This window comes from Aricia agestis, chromosome 19, assembly GCF_905147365.1.
Source record: "Aricia agestis chromosome 19, ilAriAges1.1, whole genome shotgun sequence".
Taxonomy (NCBI): domain Eukaryota; kingdom Metazoa; phylum Arthropoda; class Insecta; order Lepidoptera; family Lycaenidae; genus Aricia; species Aricia agestis.
The window spans coordinates 10889867-10906747 of NC_056424.1; the positions used below are offsets into that span (position 1 = coordinate 10889867).

At 36.7% G+C, this 16881-nt stretch overlaps 2 protein-coding genes across 3 annotated transcripts in view; one reads left to right on the top strand and one right to left on the bottom strand.

Moving 5' to 3' along the window:
* The window catches only part of LOC121736549 (endothelin-converting enzyme homolog), a 50240-nt gene extending 42387 nt beyond the window's left edge, over positions 1-7853 (bottom strand). The window contains exon 1 of the mRNA XM_042127825.1: positions 7683-7853. Within this exon, the coding sequence (XP_041983759.1) occupies positions 7683-7715 (33 nt within the window). The 5' untranslated portion in view covers positions 7716-7853. The remainder of the gene's footprint in view (positions 1-7682) is intronic.
* Positions 7854-8203: 350 nt separating this feature from the next.
* LOC121736502 (dihydropyrimidinase) overlaps positions 8204-16881 on the top strand; it is a 66250-nt gene continuing 57572 nt past the window's right edge. For both annotated transcript variants that reach the window (XM_042127729.1, XM_042127731.1), the window contains exon 1: positions 8204-8461. In XM_042127729.1, the coding sequence (XP_041983663.1) occupies positions 8420-8461 (42 nt within the window). In that variant the 5' untranslated portion in view covers positions 8204-8419. The remainder of the gene's footprint in view (positions 8462-16881) is intronic.

Here is a 16881-nt window from a genome sequence, read left to right on the forward strand (position 1 = left end):
TGGAATCTCTTACCACATGTCTTGATTGCAATAAATACCTCGATTATTTACATTTTCAATATTTTTTTCGAACAATCTGGAAAAAAATTAATTTTCGTCACAGCTCAGGCGAATAAAGAGACAGCGATACGATTCGACGTTTAAAAATAGAACTCTCTCTTTTATGTAAATGGTTTTTCGTATCTTTTGTTTCACTTATCTGTCAAATTTGTCAATGTTTGCAATTTTGAATTTGAAAATTGTTCGGAAGAGATTTAAGTCGGAAAATAGTATGGACGTAACAGATCTGCGGGGCTCAAATGGACGCTTTGAAGAATCATGATATGAATCATAACATGATTCATTTTTCTAAAATCGCAAAATGCAACTCTGCTTGCAATTCATTTCTGTATTATTTTACTGATTTGACATTTGTCATTTTGACAGTTTTGACAATTCATTTGCTGAATTGATTGAGAGGAATTGCTAAATATGACCATTTTAGCCCCGCTGTATAAGTAGAATATCATTGAATATCTATATATTAATACGTTAGCTTAATTTTGCCGGTTATAGTTTATATGGTGAAGGAGTGCATCGAGCTAATATTATTTTGAAATTATGCTTTTATCATACATTTATTTAAAAATTAAAACATTACACACACTGCAACACACACACTGGGAAAATGACAGATTTTTTAAAGTGACAAGCCTGTACATACGAATTAGGAATACTCTTTTATTTCTGGTTGAAGTCTGTTGACAACAAGGTGACAAATTGAAAATGGTTTTTTTTCTTATTGAATCTTAGATACTATTAGACAATGCTTACACGGCCAGTCTGAGATCAGCTGAGTCCCAGAGACAAGAGTTGAAAAAATATGATAAGTCAATTTTTTTACAAAATATAGGTAGTAGTCCTAATGCCGTAGAAACAAAGGTCGAATTTCGACCATTGGGCGATCTCTAGTAAATAGAAAAGGGCATAAAATTGTAAATGCGAAAGTGTCTCTGTTGACTGTTACCACTTGACGCCCAAACCACTGAACCGATTTTGCTGATATGATGGTATGGAGTTACTGTGAGTCCCGACTCCCGGGAAAGGAGATAGGATACTTTTATCCTGGAAAAATGTACGGCTTACGCGGTACGGTATTACCACTTAGTTATATACTAATATATAACTAAGTGGTAATACCTAAAGTATTGTCACGTTTTGTTACATTAATAATAACCAGCTATTTGACCGAGCTTTGCTCGGTATTCGATAAAACACGAATAAAATATCATTTTCTAAAAATTATTCCGAGCTAGATCGATTTATCGCCCCCGAAACCCCCTATATACTAAATTTCATGAAAATCGTTGGAGCCGATTCCGAGATTCCAATTATATATACAAGAATTGCTCGTTTAAAGATACTAGCTATTTGACCGAGCTTTGCTCGGTATTCGATAAAACACGAATAAAATGACATTTTCTAAAAATGATTCCTAGCTAGATCGATTTATCGCCCCCGAAACCCCCTATATACTAAATTTCATTCAACTCCCACACCGGTTTCGGTGACGGTGGCCGGTTTCATTGAATCCAGGTCTGTTACGCAGGAGTAATTTTATAGTGCCCAAGTGTGTGCGCAATACACAAGAGCACTCTCTATTCCTTTTGCTCTCATAAGTCATAACCCAGTGGAACGGAAGACCGACACGACTGGCGAGAGATCAGGCGCAGGACCGACTTTTTACATGCCCATCCGACGCATGGATCATCTTACTTGTCAGACAATCAGGTGATCAGCCTGCATTGTCCTAACCAAACTTGGAAATAACATGTTTCCAACGCGGGAATCGAACCCACGACCTCCGAGTGAAGACTCAAGAGCCATGCTCTGAACCACTGGACCACGGACGTTGCATTACACCCTGTATAAAACGGTTTTTTAACTCAATCAAATAACCAAAAATTATGATAATATTGAGTAGACGCAATCTAGATAATATAAATTCTTATCATTGTCAGGGGAATACCAAGAGCCAATAAAATTGAAAATATGATAAAGATCAAAAATTAATTACTATCACATAACTCATGAGTCATAACATAATATCACATAAGTAATATGGATTTAACTGAATTTCAGATAGATATCTTGATAGATAGATCCTTCCAAATAAAATTAAGTTTAGGTCTACCAGAATCAAGCAAAATCAAGCAAGCAATATCAAGTCTAGCAATACCGGGGTAATTGGAATAAAACATTTTTATCCTTTTTTTCTTATAGCGGCTTATTCTGTGTGTGAAACATGCAAATATAAAAATGTATCCAATGATCAAAATCTCTGTCTTCAAAATTTGCCATCAGATCCTGGTAGACCTATAGTTCAAGTTCCTCAAAACTATCTTATGTCCTTTCCCAGGACTCAAAGTTTTTCCACATTGAATTACATTACAATGGGTTCTATTATTTAAGAGTAACAGACAGACAAACTTTTTATATGCCACAGTCGGTGCCTGCAACACTGTTGCGCGAAAATTCGATAATCCTGCGGGAGCCGTATATTCTTCCGGTATGAAAAGTATCTAATGTCCTTTCCCAAGAATCGTACCTCCTCATAAAACATTACAATCGGTTCAAGCGTACACGGTTACAGACAGACAGGCAAAGTTTCGCATGTAATAATATTATAACGCCATTAAGTTTTTCTTTCGGCAACAATATTATGCGTAGCCCAGCAGGGCACAACAACAAAATTAAGCCCAGACCTTGTCCGAAAGTCGGATAATACTCGAGATTAAGGGATAAGCGAGCCCTTGTTTATTGAGAATTTGGACGGTAAATATTGAAATACTTTTACCTTAGAAAATCTGAAAATATCAGCGAAGAAGTAAGCTTTTACCTAGTTAGTGCGCTATTAAAATTGGATAAACAAGATCTGTTAGGGCTTCCGGCTAGCGGCAACTTAAGAGTTCAGACACGGCAGTATATTGCTGTACAAAACAGATGAAAATACATACAAAAAAATATTTTGTATTGCCAATTGCCAATAGCCTGTCTTGACTCGATCGTCGTGTCTCGAGTCTCGACTCTCGACACTCGAGTAATGTGCGCCCTTAGAGGCTGCTTTGCATATTCCTCCGATGGGCACTTATTTTGACCCGATTACACAAATTAAAGAAAGTTATTAAAATATACCTACAGGTTGTTAGGGCGAACACCGCTATCCTTAAAACCATCAAATGAGCCCGTCAAAATGAACAATTTTTTTAACCGACTTCCAAAAAACGAGGAGGTTATATATTCGGCTGTGGATATATTTTGTATGAGAACAATGCTGGGAACTCAAAAAAAAAGCCGTCTTCATACCCATACGAATTGCCGATCCGGGTTGCCTTTAAGGATAACGGTGTTCACCCGAACAACATGTATAACGCTATTCTCTGTTTCGTTAAAACTTCAACTAATCACAAAACATCAACTCAGTCCATCTTAGTTTTGGCGCGAAATCATTAACAAATACTATTCGTCACTCCGAATTTTTACATAAAATACGCTTTTATAGGCATCATTTTCATACACTGGACGCAAATATAGCCTATCTAACAATATTGTCCATACAAACAATGATAAGGGTGGTAGGTACTCGATCTATCTTCCGTGGTGACGGGGCTGAGTGGAAATCAATACTGACAGATTTATACTATGTAAATAGGTAACTCATACCTGGTTTATGGATATTGGCAGGGAATATAAGGCGTGGTACAATCAACTGGATATTGGCAGATGATCTACTGCTTATGTGTAGACTGTAGTTGAGGAAAGAAATAACTGTCACGCTCAAAGTAAAAATTCATTTCTATTCTCATGTAGTGATGAGCAAAATTGGTTTTGGTCTTGACCAAGACTAAGGCTCCAACTTCTAAGACCATTTTGTTCATCAGTCATCAGTCTTGGAAGCAAATGCCCATATTTCTTGCATGAATAGTCATGCACCGACCGTCATAGACCGACAGATAGACAATAGGTCTTCTGCCTATGCTGAGGAAGCGATTAACATTAACATTATAAATTCGAAAAAATCTATTGTCTATCTGTCGGTCTTCACGCTTCAACCGCTAAACCGATTTCGATGACACCCTCTATAGAGATACTTTTTTCCCGGAAAAATGTACCTACGGTTCTCGCACGAAAAGCGAGTTTTTTTTTTATGAAATAAGGGGGCAAACGGTCCCCTGATGGAAAGCAACTTCCGTCGCCCATGGACACTCGCAGCATCAGAAGAGCTGCAAGTGCGTTGCCGGCCTTTTAAGAGGGAATAGGGTAATAGGGGAGGGTAGGGAAGGGAATAGGGTAGGGGTTAGGGGATTGGGCCTCCGGTAAACTCACTCACTCGGCGAAACACAGCGCAAGCGCTGTTTCACGCTGTGTGAAAACGTGGTATTTATCCGGTCGAGCCGGCCCATTCGTGCCGAAGTATGGCTCTCCCACGTATAACCGAGTTCGCGAGTTTGCGAGTTTTGGAGCAACAGAGTTGCGTAGTGCGTCATCAGTTTTATTTTTTACTGTCATGCTTTTAATCTGATAGGTACAAAAGGAAGTTCGAAGGTCGTCGTATAATCGAACTGGATATACCTATAAGGTCACAGACGAGTAAGGCATTGGAAGTTAATTTTCAATGTCTGAGTAATGCGATAAGTTATTATTGTATTTTTACCCTTTCCAAAGAGTATAGGCTATATTAGCTATAGCCTATATTATTGGATACTCTTTAGTTTATACGTTCTTTAATTATTTATAACTAGATGACGCCCGCAACTCCGTTGCGCCAAAATTAGTTTATCGCGTAGGAACCGTACATTTTTCCGGGACAGAAAGTATCCTATGTCCTTTCCCGGATCTCAAAGTACGGATCTCCATGCCAAATTGCAGCAAAATTGGTTCAGCGGTTTGGGCGTGAAGAGGTAACAGATAGACAGACAGACAGACACACTTTCGCGTATATAATATTAGTATGGATGGATTAATATTAAGGCTACTCCTTCCCTGCTATAACCTGGCGACATTCGAAGTGTGAGAATCGGGCCTCTGGAGATATAAAATTAAATTAAGAAATTTAAAAAAACCCCCGCCAAAACAACTTTAAAAAGTAATGAAATAATATTTACTGCCTTTAAGTTCAAATAATTCCTAACTTGTGTATGGGGGGGGGTTTAAAAAATGCGGGCGAAAGTAAGTGAGTAGCTATGTTGTATGTTATTATGTATGTAGCACCTAATCAATATATTTTTGTAGTATGCGGGCTTTATTTATTGAGTGGCACAATTTGGCGAGAGTATGTGTGATCCAAAGTGCTCCTTACCTCCAGCGCCGGCCTTAAGAGGATACACCAAGGGCGAGAGAAATTGAAAATAGGTATTTGAAAATGTATTGCTGTCTCACCAATCTCAAGTCTCCCACCGCAGAGCGTGATAGAAACAACACGACAAAAGTTCTAATAAAAGAACAAAAAATCTTCGATTCGTTGTCCGCTGATTCCTTCTCCAAAACTTAACCGATTTAAGTGCTTTTTTCATTAAGAATTAAAGCAAGGCTTGAGCTGTGTTCCTATGTTTTAATTTTTTTTGTATATTTTAGCCATTTTGTTTTCTGGGTGTTTGAACACAGAGGAAAATCTGGCCATTTTTTTGGGTTTTTGGACGTTCTTATCTTTTTTAATAGTAAAATTATGAAAAAAAGAAAACATAGGGGCATGCTAATAGTGGCCATAGAAATTTAGGAAAAAAATCATAACTCTACCGGCATTATCCAGGGAGGAAACAGGGGACAACGTTTGTATGGAAAAACGGCGGTGTGGACTCCTCTTAAGTCAGGTCAAAATCCTGAGTCCTGACTCGAGTTAAAAAAAATTCTACCCATCCTATAAATGTGTACAACATATTTCTTACCTAGTATACACTACTAAATCTAACTTAGTAGCTACGTTTTCTATTCGGCGAGTATAACATAGTACTTACATACTATGAAGTATAATAGTTTCCACCTCCATAAATTTGCCAACTAGATAAGAATCTTTCATATTTCGAGGTGAAACCACTAACATACAATGTATATTTTATGTTTGACCAGTGACAGCATATTCGCATAGTAAGTAGGTACATAGTACATACCTACGCTGATAGTGTTATCAGATACATATTTGCAGTGTACGCTGACCTTATGAGAGGCCACAAAATATCTTAATTTCTTCTTCATTGGGATACCCAGTTTTAAAGATAAAACAGGAATTAGAGGAACGTTCATGAGTTATCAGATAACACACGATTATCAGTTATCACTTACATTAGCAGAGAGCTGTTTTGTGGAAGTTTTGACTTTTTATTTATATTATGATAAATTCCTAGTAAAATATCCTAATCCCAATTCCTAGAACAAGTAGTTCTCAAACTTTTTTGGTGGGGAGTGTTTCGCGCAGTCCCAGGGCTCCGCGGAGCCCCAGAGCTTACCTTGAGAACATTGGCTGCCCCAGAAGAACTTGCTTACCATTTATAAAAATGGCGTGCACAACAGCTATAATAATGTAAAAATATACAGCACAAGAGATGTGTGGACTCCTAACGATTGTCGATACCTATGGAAATGGTCATAAGATGTATCGTGCTAGAATTTTGGAATAAGTAATTATTTTAATTGTAAGTACTGTTGTGTGAATCCAGTCCAACAGGGGGCAATACAAAAATGTTTGAAAAGCCCTGCCGTTATGAAAGAAAACTATTGACACTTCACAAAGCTTTTGCCATTATCTTTGCAACTTTCCTTTCTCAGGCCGGTAGTCAGTACCTACTCAAGATGCATCTCGGTCTCAAGACGCGGTTCGGCTCTATGATTGGTCCAATGAGACCGAGATGCATCTTGATATCTGACTATTTATTTATACCGGCCTAAGAACTGTGTTGCCGGTAAAATAACAAGTCTCCAAGAAGGCATAGCAATGTTATTAAGTGGCGATAGAATATGCTATCATAATCATCATCTTAGTGACAATTTTGATAGTAATAACCTACTCCTTTTTGGGAGTCGGTTAAAAATACATTGTCAGTTACATGATAGATCTCAACTTATTCTCAACGCTTAAGCCGTTGTTAAACGATTTTAGAAAGGTATGGACACTTTAAGTCTCGAGAAAGTACATAGCAGATATAGTTTTATCCAATGATATTCCATGTTACTAAGTATTTTTTTTTTTTTATTGTTAACTCATTGGTTTTATCAAAGAAAATGTACGGAAAACCCAATTAAATGCGCGAGAAATAATATTGCGTGTAAAATCAGTAAGTATTCTTTTTAATTTTAATAAGGTGTAGGGTAGCTTAACAAATTTTATACTTAAAAACCTTAGAATTATTAAAAAATATTCCCATATAATATTAGCAAAATTCTCACGGAAAAGACAAAAGACAGACATGAATATTTAATTTTTTATTGGACATGGTAAGGTTTGAAGCATCCAGATTCCAGTCGTGATAATTTTTAATTTCTCTAATCAAGTTTGACTGTTTTGTTTTATTATGTAAAATGAATTGTTTATTCCTACTGACAAACCCGTAAATAGGGCACTTTCTATCATAGTATCACTTACGAGAATCCTACTCTATTTTCGGAACAATACCCAAATATATTTGAAATAATATTTAACAAGATTTTACCGTCAATCCTGGCTTGAGGTGTAATGTGGGCATCGGTGTAACACAACACAATCACCGCACTTTACATTTACGTGTAAAAACTATGTCGATTTACAAAATTATGTCTAGAATCGAGCGCGAAAAATCCGTAGCACCCGTATAGCCGTACTCATGTTTCGAGCGAATGTTTTGGTTCGGGAGTTCGGGACGATCACCGGCTCAAGAATATCGACTATCCGCTAAAGTCTTAAAAGCGCCATCTAGCGTAAGGTCATAAACATGGAGCTAAATAAAACCCGTGGGAAGCTTCTCTGAGCTAACTTGTTCTTGGCAATTACTTATTATTATTTGTATCTTATTTAAAAAATATTTAACTGTATTTTGTACTAAAATAGATGTTTAATGTGTAACTTTATTTTTTAAAGCGTATAAATAAAATTTTTGAACTTCATGTGCTTAAAGCGCCATCTATGAAAAGTGTGAGTCACTACGTCCTCCAATAGCTAGCTACTTTACAAATTTATTGAACAGTTTGTAGCCAATGAAAGTGGTTGTGAATTACGCACGCGTACTCAATGGAAACGCCTTGAATCGCGCGAGTGATAAAACAACAAAAATCAAACAGTCGGTTTGTGCGCGTGTGTCGTAGTGGTTGTATGTGTGGCTGTCAAAATTTGACGTTAACGGATTTTTTCCTCCCACACGTTAATATAAAAATACATTTTGTGAATAGTGATCTGTGATATCGTATAGAAAAAATGACCAACGCTCCAGTGAAAAAAGTGCCTATCCATCTGCAGGTACGTAAAATCTAAAACCACCTGTTTTTTGCACAGCCAAAGAAAGTATCGTTATATTCATAAATATGCTGAGCCTTCATTAATCTCTTCTTTTAATGACCGCCAAACATCATTATCTTTCTTAATTTTACGGGTGTCATCGCCTTGTAAAGTGTGACCTAATTTTATAATAGATTTAGGTGTTCCGCTTTGCCGGTCGGTTTTTGGCAGTCACCGAAAGGTTTAACCGTTCGCGTTACTATCACTGTTTTATAACTAGAATAAAGATAAATTCTTGTTAAATATGTTTATTTCTTATTTTAACAACAGAATAATCTTATCATAACTTTAGACCGTGTGGCGTGTAGTGTGTACAGTCTTTTGACTTCGCCGCGTGTTGCAAAAATCATAGCTTCCCAACTCCCGAGTCCCGACCTTTTTTTGTGGTGCTATCCGTGATGTCTATAATATGAATTATTTATAGCATTCATGTTTTCGCCATTAATATTGAAATATTCAAATAGCTTATCGTTATCAAGTCGTATCGAAAGTCGTAAAGCGCGTTTTCACTGCCAAGTTCAAGGTAAATTGCAATCGTGTTGATATTTTGTTAAACAATAATGTTATTACTTAAATACATAATATTGTGTAGACTGTAGATTAAGTAACTGCAACACTCAGACGAATATAAATTAGTTTTACTGTAATTATTATATGAAGATTTTGACATAATATTATAAGCCCCATAAATTATCTTTCAATTTACTCTTCATTAAATTGAAGCATTCTCTGAATGCGGCCGTTAGACTTGTCATTTTCGATGATTATTTACACGTGTAAATATAATCAAAGGTTATTTTTATTACAATAGCATACAATTTTATTTACACCGTTCGCGTTCATCGAAATATTTTAAGTAGTTTCAATGTTTTTCCTCTAGCAAAAACTGTAGTTTTTTTGTTTGATTTGCAACCATTTGCTGATGACTGGGCCTACTAATGTGTATCCAGGAACCAGGAGTCGTAAGCGAGGAGTGAATGACCTGGTACTGCCTTCTGCCAAGGTCCGGAGCATGCGCGGAACAAATAGATCGACATTTCAAGTGGAAGGCCGGCAAGCCAAAATCGGATTAACCTCTAATAAAAACAGATTATCTCTTAGTTAACCAGAAAATGCAGTATCTATAACAGAGAACGGCTACACCGATTTTGCTTATTCTAGTCTTAAAATATTCGTAGAAGTCCAGGGAAGTTTTGTATTATAGTTTACTTTAGATGATGGACTGTCTAAGTGAAAGCACTGTATTTTATTAAAAAGTTACGGTTGGTTGATCTCAAAATACTAGTACTGTAACTGTCTACTCGCATGAGTAAGCGCTCCCGTGCCGGTTAGGGCAGTGTTTTTCAACCTGTGAGTCGCGACCATCTGTAGGGGGGTCGCCAGAGGTCCAGAACTATTTCAGTAAAAAAACAATAACGATTAGAAATATGTAAGTTTATAATCATATTGAGTAGGCGGATTTTTACAAAAGGATAAATTATATGTACCTATAATATTCCTATTTTTGCATGTTAAAAAATCAAAAACATTTATTCATGCCCGGTAGGTCGCATCTTAGAAAAGGTTGAGAAACACTGTGCTGGGGGATATGAAGGTCGATAGGGCTACTGGCTACAAATTACCTGTGTGTGTGTCCTAGTATTTTGACCCCATTTTGAACGACTGACAAGTTTCTGCGGTATTTTGACAGGAGCAACACTTAAAAATGAGAGTGTTGGCGTGTGTTGGTGATTTTCTTAGGGTTCCGTACCCACAGGGTTAACCCATCAAGCCCCAAGCGACCACCGGTTGCCGCGTAATATTATATCTGTTGTGACTTGTGTCAGATGTTACTGGACTTACAAGAAACGTGATTTTTTACATTTTTTGCTCCGTATCCATGATGACAACAGGTAGCCACCTGAAATGTTTACGAAATACTCAGTTTTATTTAAATATATATTATATGTACTTTAATCATTAATAATAAAATTTAAACAAAATAATTAATCTAAGCGCGCGGAGACAAATCGGGGGGCTCCCATACAAAAAACATAAAAAAAATCCTACTTTTGCTCTATAGTGATAACTGGTACGGAATAACGGAACTCTTCTTTCGCGAGTCCCACTCTCACACAAAGCCGATTTTTATAAAATTAGGGGACAAACGAGCAAACGGGTCACCTGTTGGAAAGCCCTGGGGCCTGGACAGTGGACACTCGCAGCATCAGAAGAGTTAAGAGTGCGCTGCCAATAGAGGCCAAGAGAAGAGATGATTGGTGTATGGATTGGAAGTAAGGCCGAAAGCGCTAGTGAATAGTAGTGTAGTTTATCTTCCCTACTTTCTGACGTCTAAAGTAGTGAAAAGGAGTAGGAAAATCGCATTCATTTCAAAGAAGTTTCATATTGGCGACCACCTGCGACTGCGAGCGACAAGAGAATACAATGGCCACTTTATTGTCTTTTGTTCGGCCTGTAAGGCCCACTCGCGCCAGTCTGTGTTCAAGTTGCAGATTAATTATCATGTTGTCTCTCTCATCCCCTGTATATGTGAAAGAGAAAGCAATTTTAACAAACGATTAGCAATAAGTTCAATAACTCAGACTGTGTACCTAAGAGAAATTTAGTACATGATACTATAGCAGACTATTTGAATGTGGTGAAATTTGATCCATGATCCATCTTAATAACCTTCCCTGGACTTCCATGTTCGAGAGTCGAGACTAAAGTTTAACCCAAATCGGTTCACCCTTCTCAAGCTTTAGCGAGATTAACAAAATTTGAGATTATTTTTTATTCAAATGTCTTATTTATAAAACAAAACAGAGACATAATATTATTATTCATTAGGCAATTCTCAACATCACATAAAAAAGGTATGTATATGTAATTTAAATCTTGCAATAATAAAAACACTGACGTTTTCTCTTCCGGTGAACTTTTTAAATTGTAAAATGGCGACCAGCTTGAACAGTTTAAAACCGCAAACTATTCTCGGTTAAAAGGGTCTCTCCCCTCACAAAGGGTCGTAAAAGATGATTTATGAAAGTGTTAAACCTAAGATACTCAGTACTTTCAGTATTTTAAGACTGGCACACAGGTACGCATACATTATAACTTATAAGGCCGCATTTATCTATACATCTATTATATGTATATGTTACGCTCAAAGACCGAAAACGCTCAGTGAGCGAAAAAATGGCTCACAACGCGTTGTGGTAATGGTAAAAATGGTGGCCATGACGCGAAATTCGCGTCGTGGCCCTTGTGAAAACGGCCACGATGCGTTCTGAAACCAGGTTAGTTACTCAGGAGTAATTTTATAGCGCCCAAGTGTGTGCGCAATACATAAGAGCACTCTGGTTTCAATGAAACTAGGCCAGTTACGCAGGGGTAATTTTATAGTGCCCAAGTGTGTGTGCAATACACAAGAGCACGTTACGCAGGAGTAGTTTTATAGTGCCCAAGTGTGTGCGCAATCCACAAGAGCACTCTGGTTTCAATGAAACCAGGCCAGTTACGCAGGAGTAATTTTATAGTGCCCAAGTGTGTGCATACGTATATACATACATATACATACTACATACATATAAATAAAATTGGAGTGTCTGTTTGTAATATTGAAAGAACCGTTTTTTAACTGCATTCATATGAATGTATATAGGGTACATACACCAAAACAACGTTTTTAAAAATTTTTGTCTGTATGTCTGTCTGTCTGTTTGTTCCGGCTAATCTCTGAAATGGCTGGAGCGATTTCGATTGGACTTTTTTTGGTACATAGCTGATGTAGTAAAGAATAACTTAGGCTACTTTTTAACCGACTTCCGAAAAGGAGGACGATATATATTTAAATTTGTGGACCGATTTTCAAAATTCTTTTGTTGTTGTATGAGATGTAGCCCGAATTTGGTAACATGATCACAAAAATGGTGATCTGATGATGCAATCCATGAGGAATCGACGGGACTCCTTAAAAATTTATATGAAAACATATATGTGTGATTTTACGTTTTTCTAAAGGATTTCAGGCTTGAACTGCGCAAAAATAAGAATTTGCGCCGAAGTATACCCTGGTTCCGAAGGTGCTGTACAGAACTCTTGAATCCTTATAATAGATACGGCGTGCATGTTCGGCAATATAGCTAATACGGTTCTTGAGATACAGCCTGGATGCGGACAGATAGACAGGCTTCAAAGTATTTGTAATAAGTATTCATTTTTAATATTTGGGGGGATCTTTCTCCTCTTTTTATTAACAGCTAGTCATGCAATATTTATGACAAAGTGCGCGATAGATGCGTTTTGGGCACGGCGCGGCGCGGCGGGTCTATGGGTTAAAAATTAAAATACTAGATGACCCGGTAAACCTCGTGTCACTTTCCTTCTAAATTCTAATACGAAACTTCCCTGGACTTCCACATATATTAATTTAAGACTTAAATGAGCCAAATCAGTTCAGCTGCTCCCGAGTTTTTGCGAGATTAACAAAATTTTAAATTAATTTTTAATTTTTACTTATTTAAGTATTTCAGATGTATGGAAAATGCAGCTCGCCGCGCTGCGCCTCGTTATAATGTGCGGGTACTTTAAGAATTTCGCGATATTTATTGCTTTTGAAACACATGGTAGTAGCCAAGTTGTACATGTAATATCCTCCTGCAATAAACTAATCCCATGATTAGAAATTTTGTAATTATTGGAATTTGTAATAAGATAATATTTTAATAAGTAATAACATAATTATGCGAAAGTATCTTTTTTTTCACTTTTGTATTTGCTAAATGCTAGCGCCCCGGCGCGGCGTCACGATTTTTCCCATGAAAAAAAAAATTGCTCTTTCAGCGTTGCTACTTTTACAGTGACAGTGAACTCTCTATAAGGAACACGTACACACCCTAAAGTATTATCACTTAGTTTTGTTACGCCCTGTATAAGAAGTCATTGCTACCCAAGCATGAACGTGTTTGACGTAAAACTAAAAGAGCAAAAAAATGCGACCCCAAAAAGGTCTAAAATAATTTCGCTCCAGTTTCAGAGAATACGCGTATAAAGACCGTGAGAATTGTTTAAATCTTGTTATGTAATTCACAAGCAAGAAATAATGAACATTGAACATGGTTCCACTTAATTTTAACACAACACCGAGATATTTTATTAATTAATTTTGTAAAATTAACAGTAGGCACGTTTGTTTTAAGTAATAGTTTAGATTTAATGAAATTTCTGCCGTAATAAATAATTAATTAATTACAGAACTATGTAATAAATATTTATGAAATGGTTCGTTGGTCAAATTATATTAATAAAAATTCTAAGTTATATTAATTAACTTTCCAAAGGTAGACGACATCTGATTCTGGCGAAAAATGTTGCCGCCGGCATTGTCTGTCAAACACAAAGCAGAACAGAACAGATGATAAAACTTGAGAGGTGTCAAGGGACACCCGAATGGAACGAAGTTGAAACACTCAAAAAAATATTTAAAAAATATGTCATCTATTGATGCCCAGGAATACTAACAACGCGTCACTGTTTGTTCTCAAAAAACGCCATCTAGTTGACGCACAGGAATAATATTAACGCCCACTCCCCTACCATGCAGGGACTAATAAAAAGTGTCTATGTCAAATATCGTTCTGCCTAGCCTCATTTATGAATTACGCCGAACGCGCGATGAGGAACTTCATTCCAAATCCAATACATTCATTCCGTATTTTATGCGAGAGTGTGTCTGTCTGTCTCTCTGTTACATCTAGTTTCACGCTCAAACGATTGGGTACGGGAGATCCTTTGATTTCAGAAAATGACGTACCATAAGTTTTTATTCCAAAAATGTACGCTAAAGACCATTATTATAAAATTGATTCTGACTCAGCTTATAGATAAACCGTAAATCTTTCTGAAAGTCCAAAATGGAGAGGGATCGTAAATGTATCAGCGTCGTCTAAATATACTCTACTAGCTGTGCCCCGCGGTGTTACCCGCGGTTTAAGTGATATATCATAAAAGACTATGAAAAGTATCAATAATAGGATCAAAACGGGACGACACATGGTTCTATAATGGTTTATGGTAGTGACGATGATTAAGATGAAGATAATTTGCATAGTAGCATATGCTTTCCGCTCTTAAAACAACGTCGAATCTCCCAAACTTATATCTATAAAGAATCAGGAGTTCTCTCAGCACCTTCCGAACCATGGTATACCTTGGTGCAAAATCTTACTTGTTGGTAGCATAATATGCTTAGAATACTGCTTCCGAAACCGAAGTCACCACATATTTACATATACATTTAGAGGAGTTCCCTGGATTACTTTGGATATCTTCATCAGGTCACCACTTTTATGAATATGGTATCAAATTGGAATGATAACCTATACAGTATACACTAAAAGAAAAATTTTGAAAATTGTTTCACAAACGGCAGAGTAATCGTTGAAGAAAAAAAAACGAACATAACACCTAGGGAATGCAGTCTCGTTCTCGCGAGTTCTCGGCCTTTTTTAGCGAGATTAATCTCGGACGAAAAAAAGGCGAGTTCTCGCGAGTTTGACGAGATTGCACTTGAGCATAAGAACGTCTTATTTTAAGCGCCGACTGACACGGACGGAGTTGCGATCAAGGAGTCAAAACAAAGAGGAGCTGGTCTAAGCAACTGTGCACTGTGATTCTCAACTAGGTCCTGAATTTTGACTTCTCGTTGTTTTGTTAGTTATAAAAGAACTATTTTATTACTAAAAGATTTGTATTTGATAGTGCGCTTTTATAATTCTGGACGTCACGTTATCGTGGACGCCGGCTTCCACGATAAAACGTTGTTGATAGATAGTAGATACGTATGTCAAAGTTTACTTCTTAAAATTATAGATAGATACATCAAACAATGTTTGATGCATAAAATTGTATTGAAAAAAATCGTGAAAATGAATGTTAATCTTATAAAACTTATAATTTTTATTACTTTTTTTTCGTAATTTATTCAAATATTGTGATTATTTGCAAAAAAACCCACCAAACTGCTAATCTCGCGAGATCTCGAAATTGGCGAGATCTCGCGGTATTGTATTCATAAACTCGCGGGATCTCGCTTGAGCCCCAATCTCGCGAGATTTGCATTCCCTAATAACACCTCCTCCATTTCGAAAGTCGGTTAAAATTGTTGCCTATGTGTTATTCTGATTTATAAGCTATATTACTGTAAAGTTTCATTAAAATCCGTTCAGTAGTTTTTACGTGAAAGAGTAACAAACATCCATACATCCACACATCCATATATCCAAACAAACTTTCGCCTTTATAATATTAGTGGGGTGTATAAAGCATGGGGTGGTGTAGGCCATAGCAATGAAACGCCATAATCGCCGTAAGATGTGTTAAATCACGCAATCTTGTTTAGGGTTATATTTTTTATTACAAGTATAATGTATTTGTGTCTTATTGTTTATTAATTACGCGATAAGTAATATTAATTGTTTTTATCATCTAAATAAGAAAATGTATGACATTCTACATTTTGCCATGATAAAAACTCGCGGGTCGCAAAATGTTTTTAACGGGGGTCGCATCATAAAAAGGTTGAAACACTGGTAATTAATATACTAGAATTTACACCCCATAGGTTGCTATAATAAAGTCTGATGAAGATATCGATTGAACTCTCGATTAACAGACATCCGGATAAGCACGTCAGCAGATAATTTAATATGTTACACCAGATAATCTGATAAGTGGCGTCCGTTCCCATGATGGTGAAACAGGAGCTGTTTACTAAACACCTACCAAAAATACTGATAAAACTTAACTTAATATGGTGTATTGATACACCATATTAAGTTAAGTTGGAAGAAGATAAATATATCTGCGATTAAAAACCGCATTCAAATCGGATCAGCAGTTTTCGTGTGATGCTGGAACAAACATACAGACAGACAGACATACAGACAGACAGACAAATAACTAACCACAGTTTTGGCTTCTAAAGCGATGTAATGACAGTCACTGCTTATTTTTTGAACAATTGTCATTTCTACAGTTTTATTATATTGTATAGATATGAAAGTTAGTCGGCCTGTCTGTTACCTCTTCACGCCTAAACCGCTGAACCGATTTTGCTAGGTATGGATATATTTGAGTCTCGGTCCCCGGATAAGAACATAGGATACTTGTTATCCCGGAAAAATGTACGGTTCCCGCGCAGTAAATGAATTTCCGCGCAAGTTTCAACGGAGTTACGTGGTCTTCTTTGTATTAACAAGAAGTTCAAATACGGTAATATTTTAACAAAACGTTAATCAAGTATTATTTAACGAAAGTCAAGGTTACGAGTTATTTAGTAATTTGTTATCGCAATGACCTTGATTTCACACTGAATGCTCAGTGAATATTAATATAATACA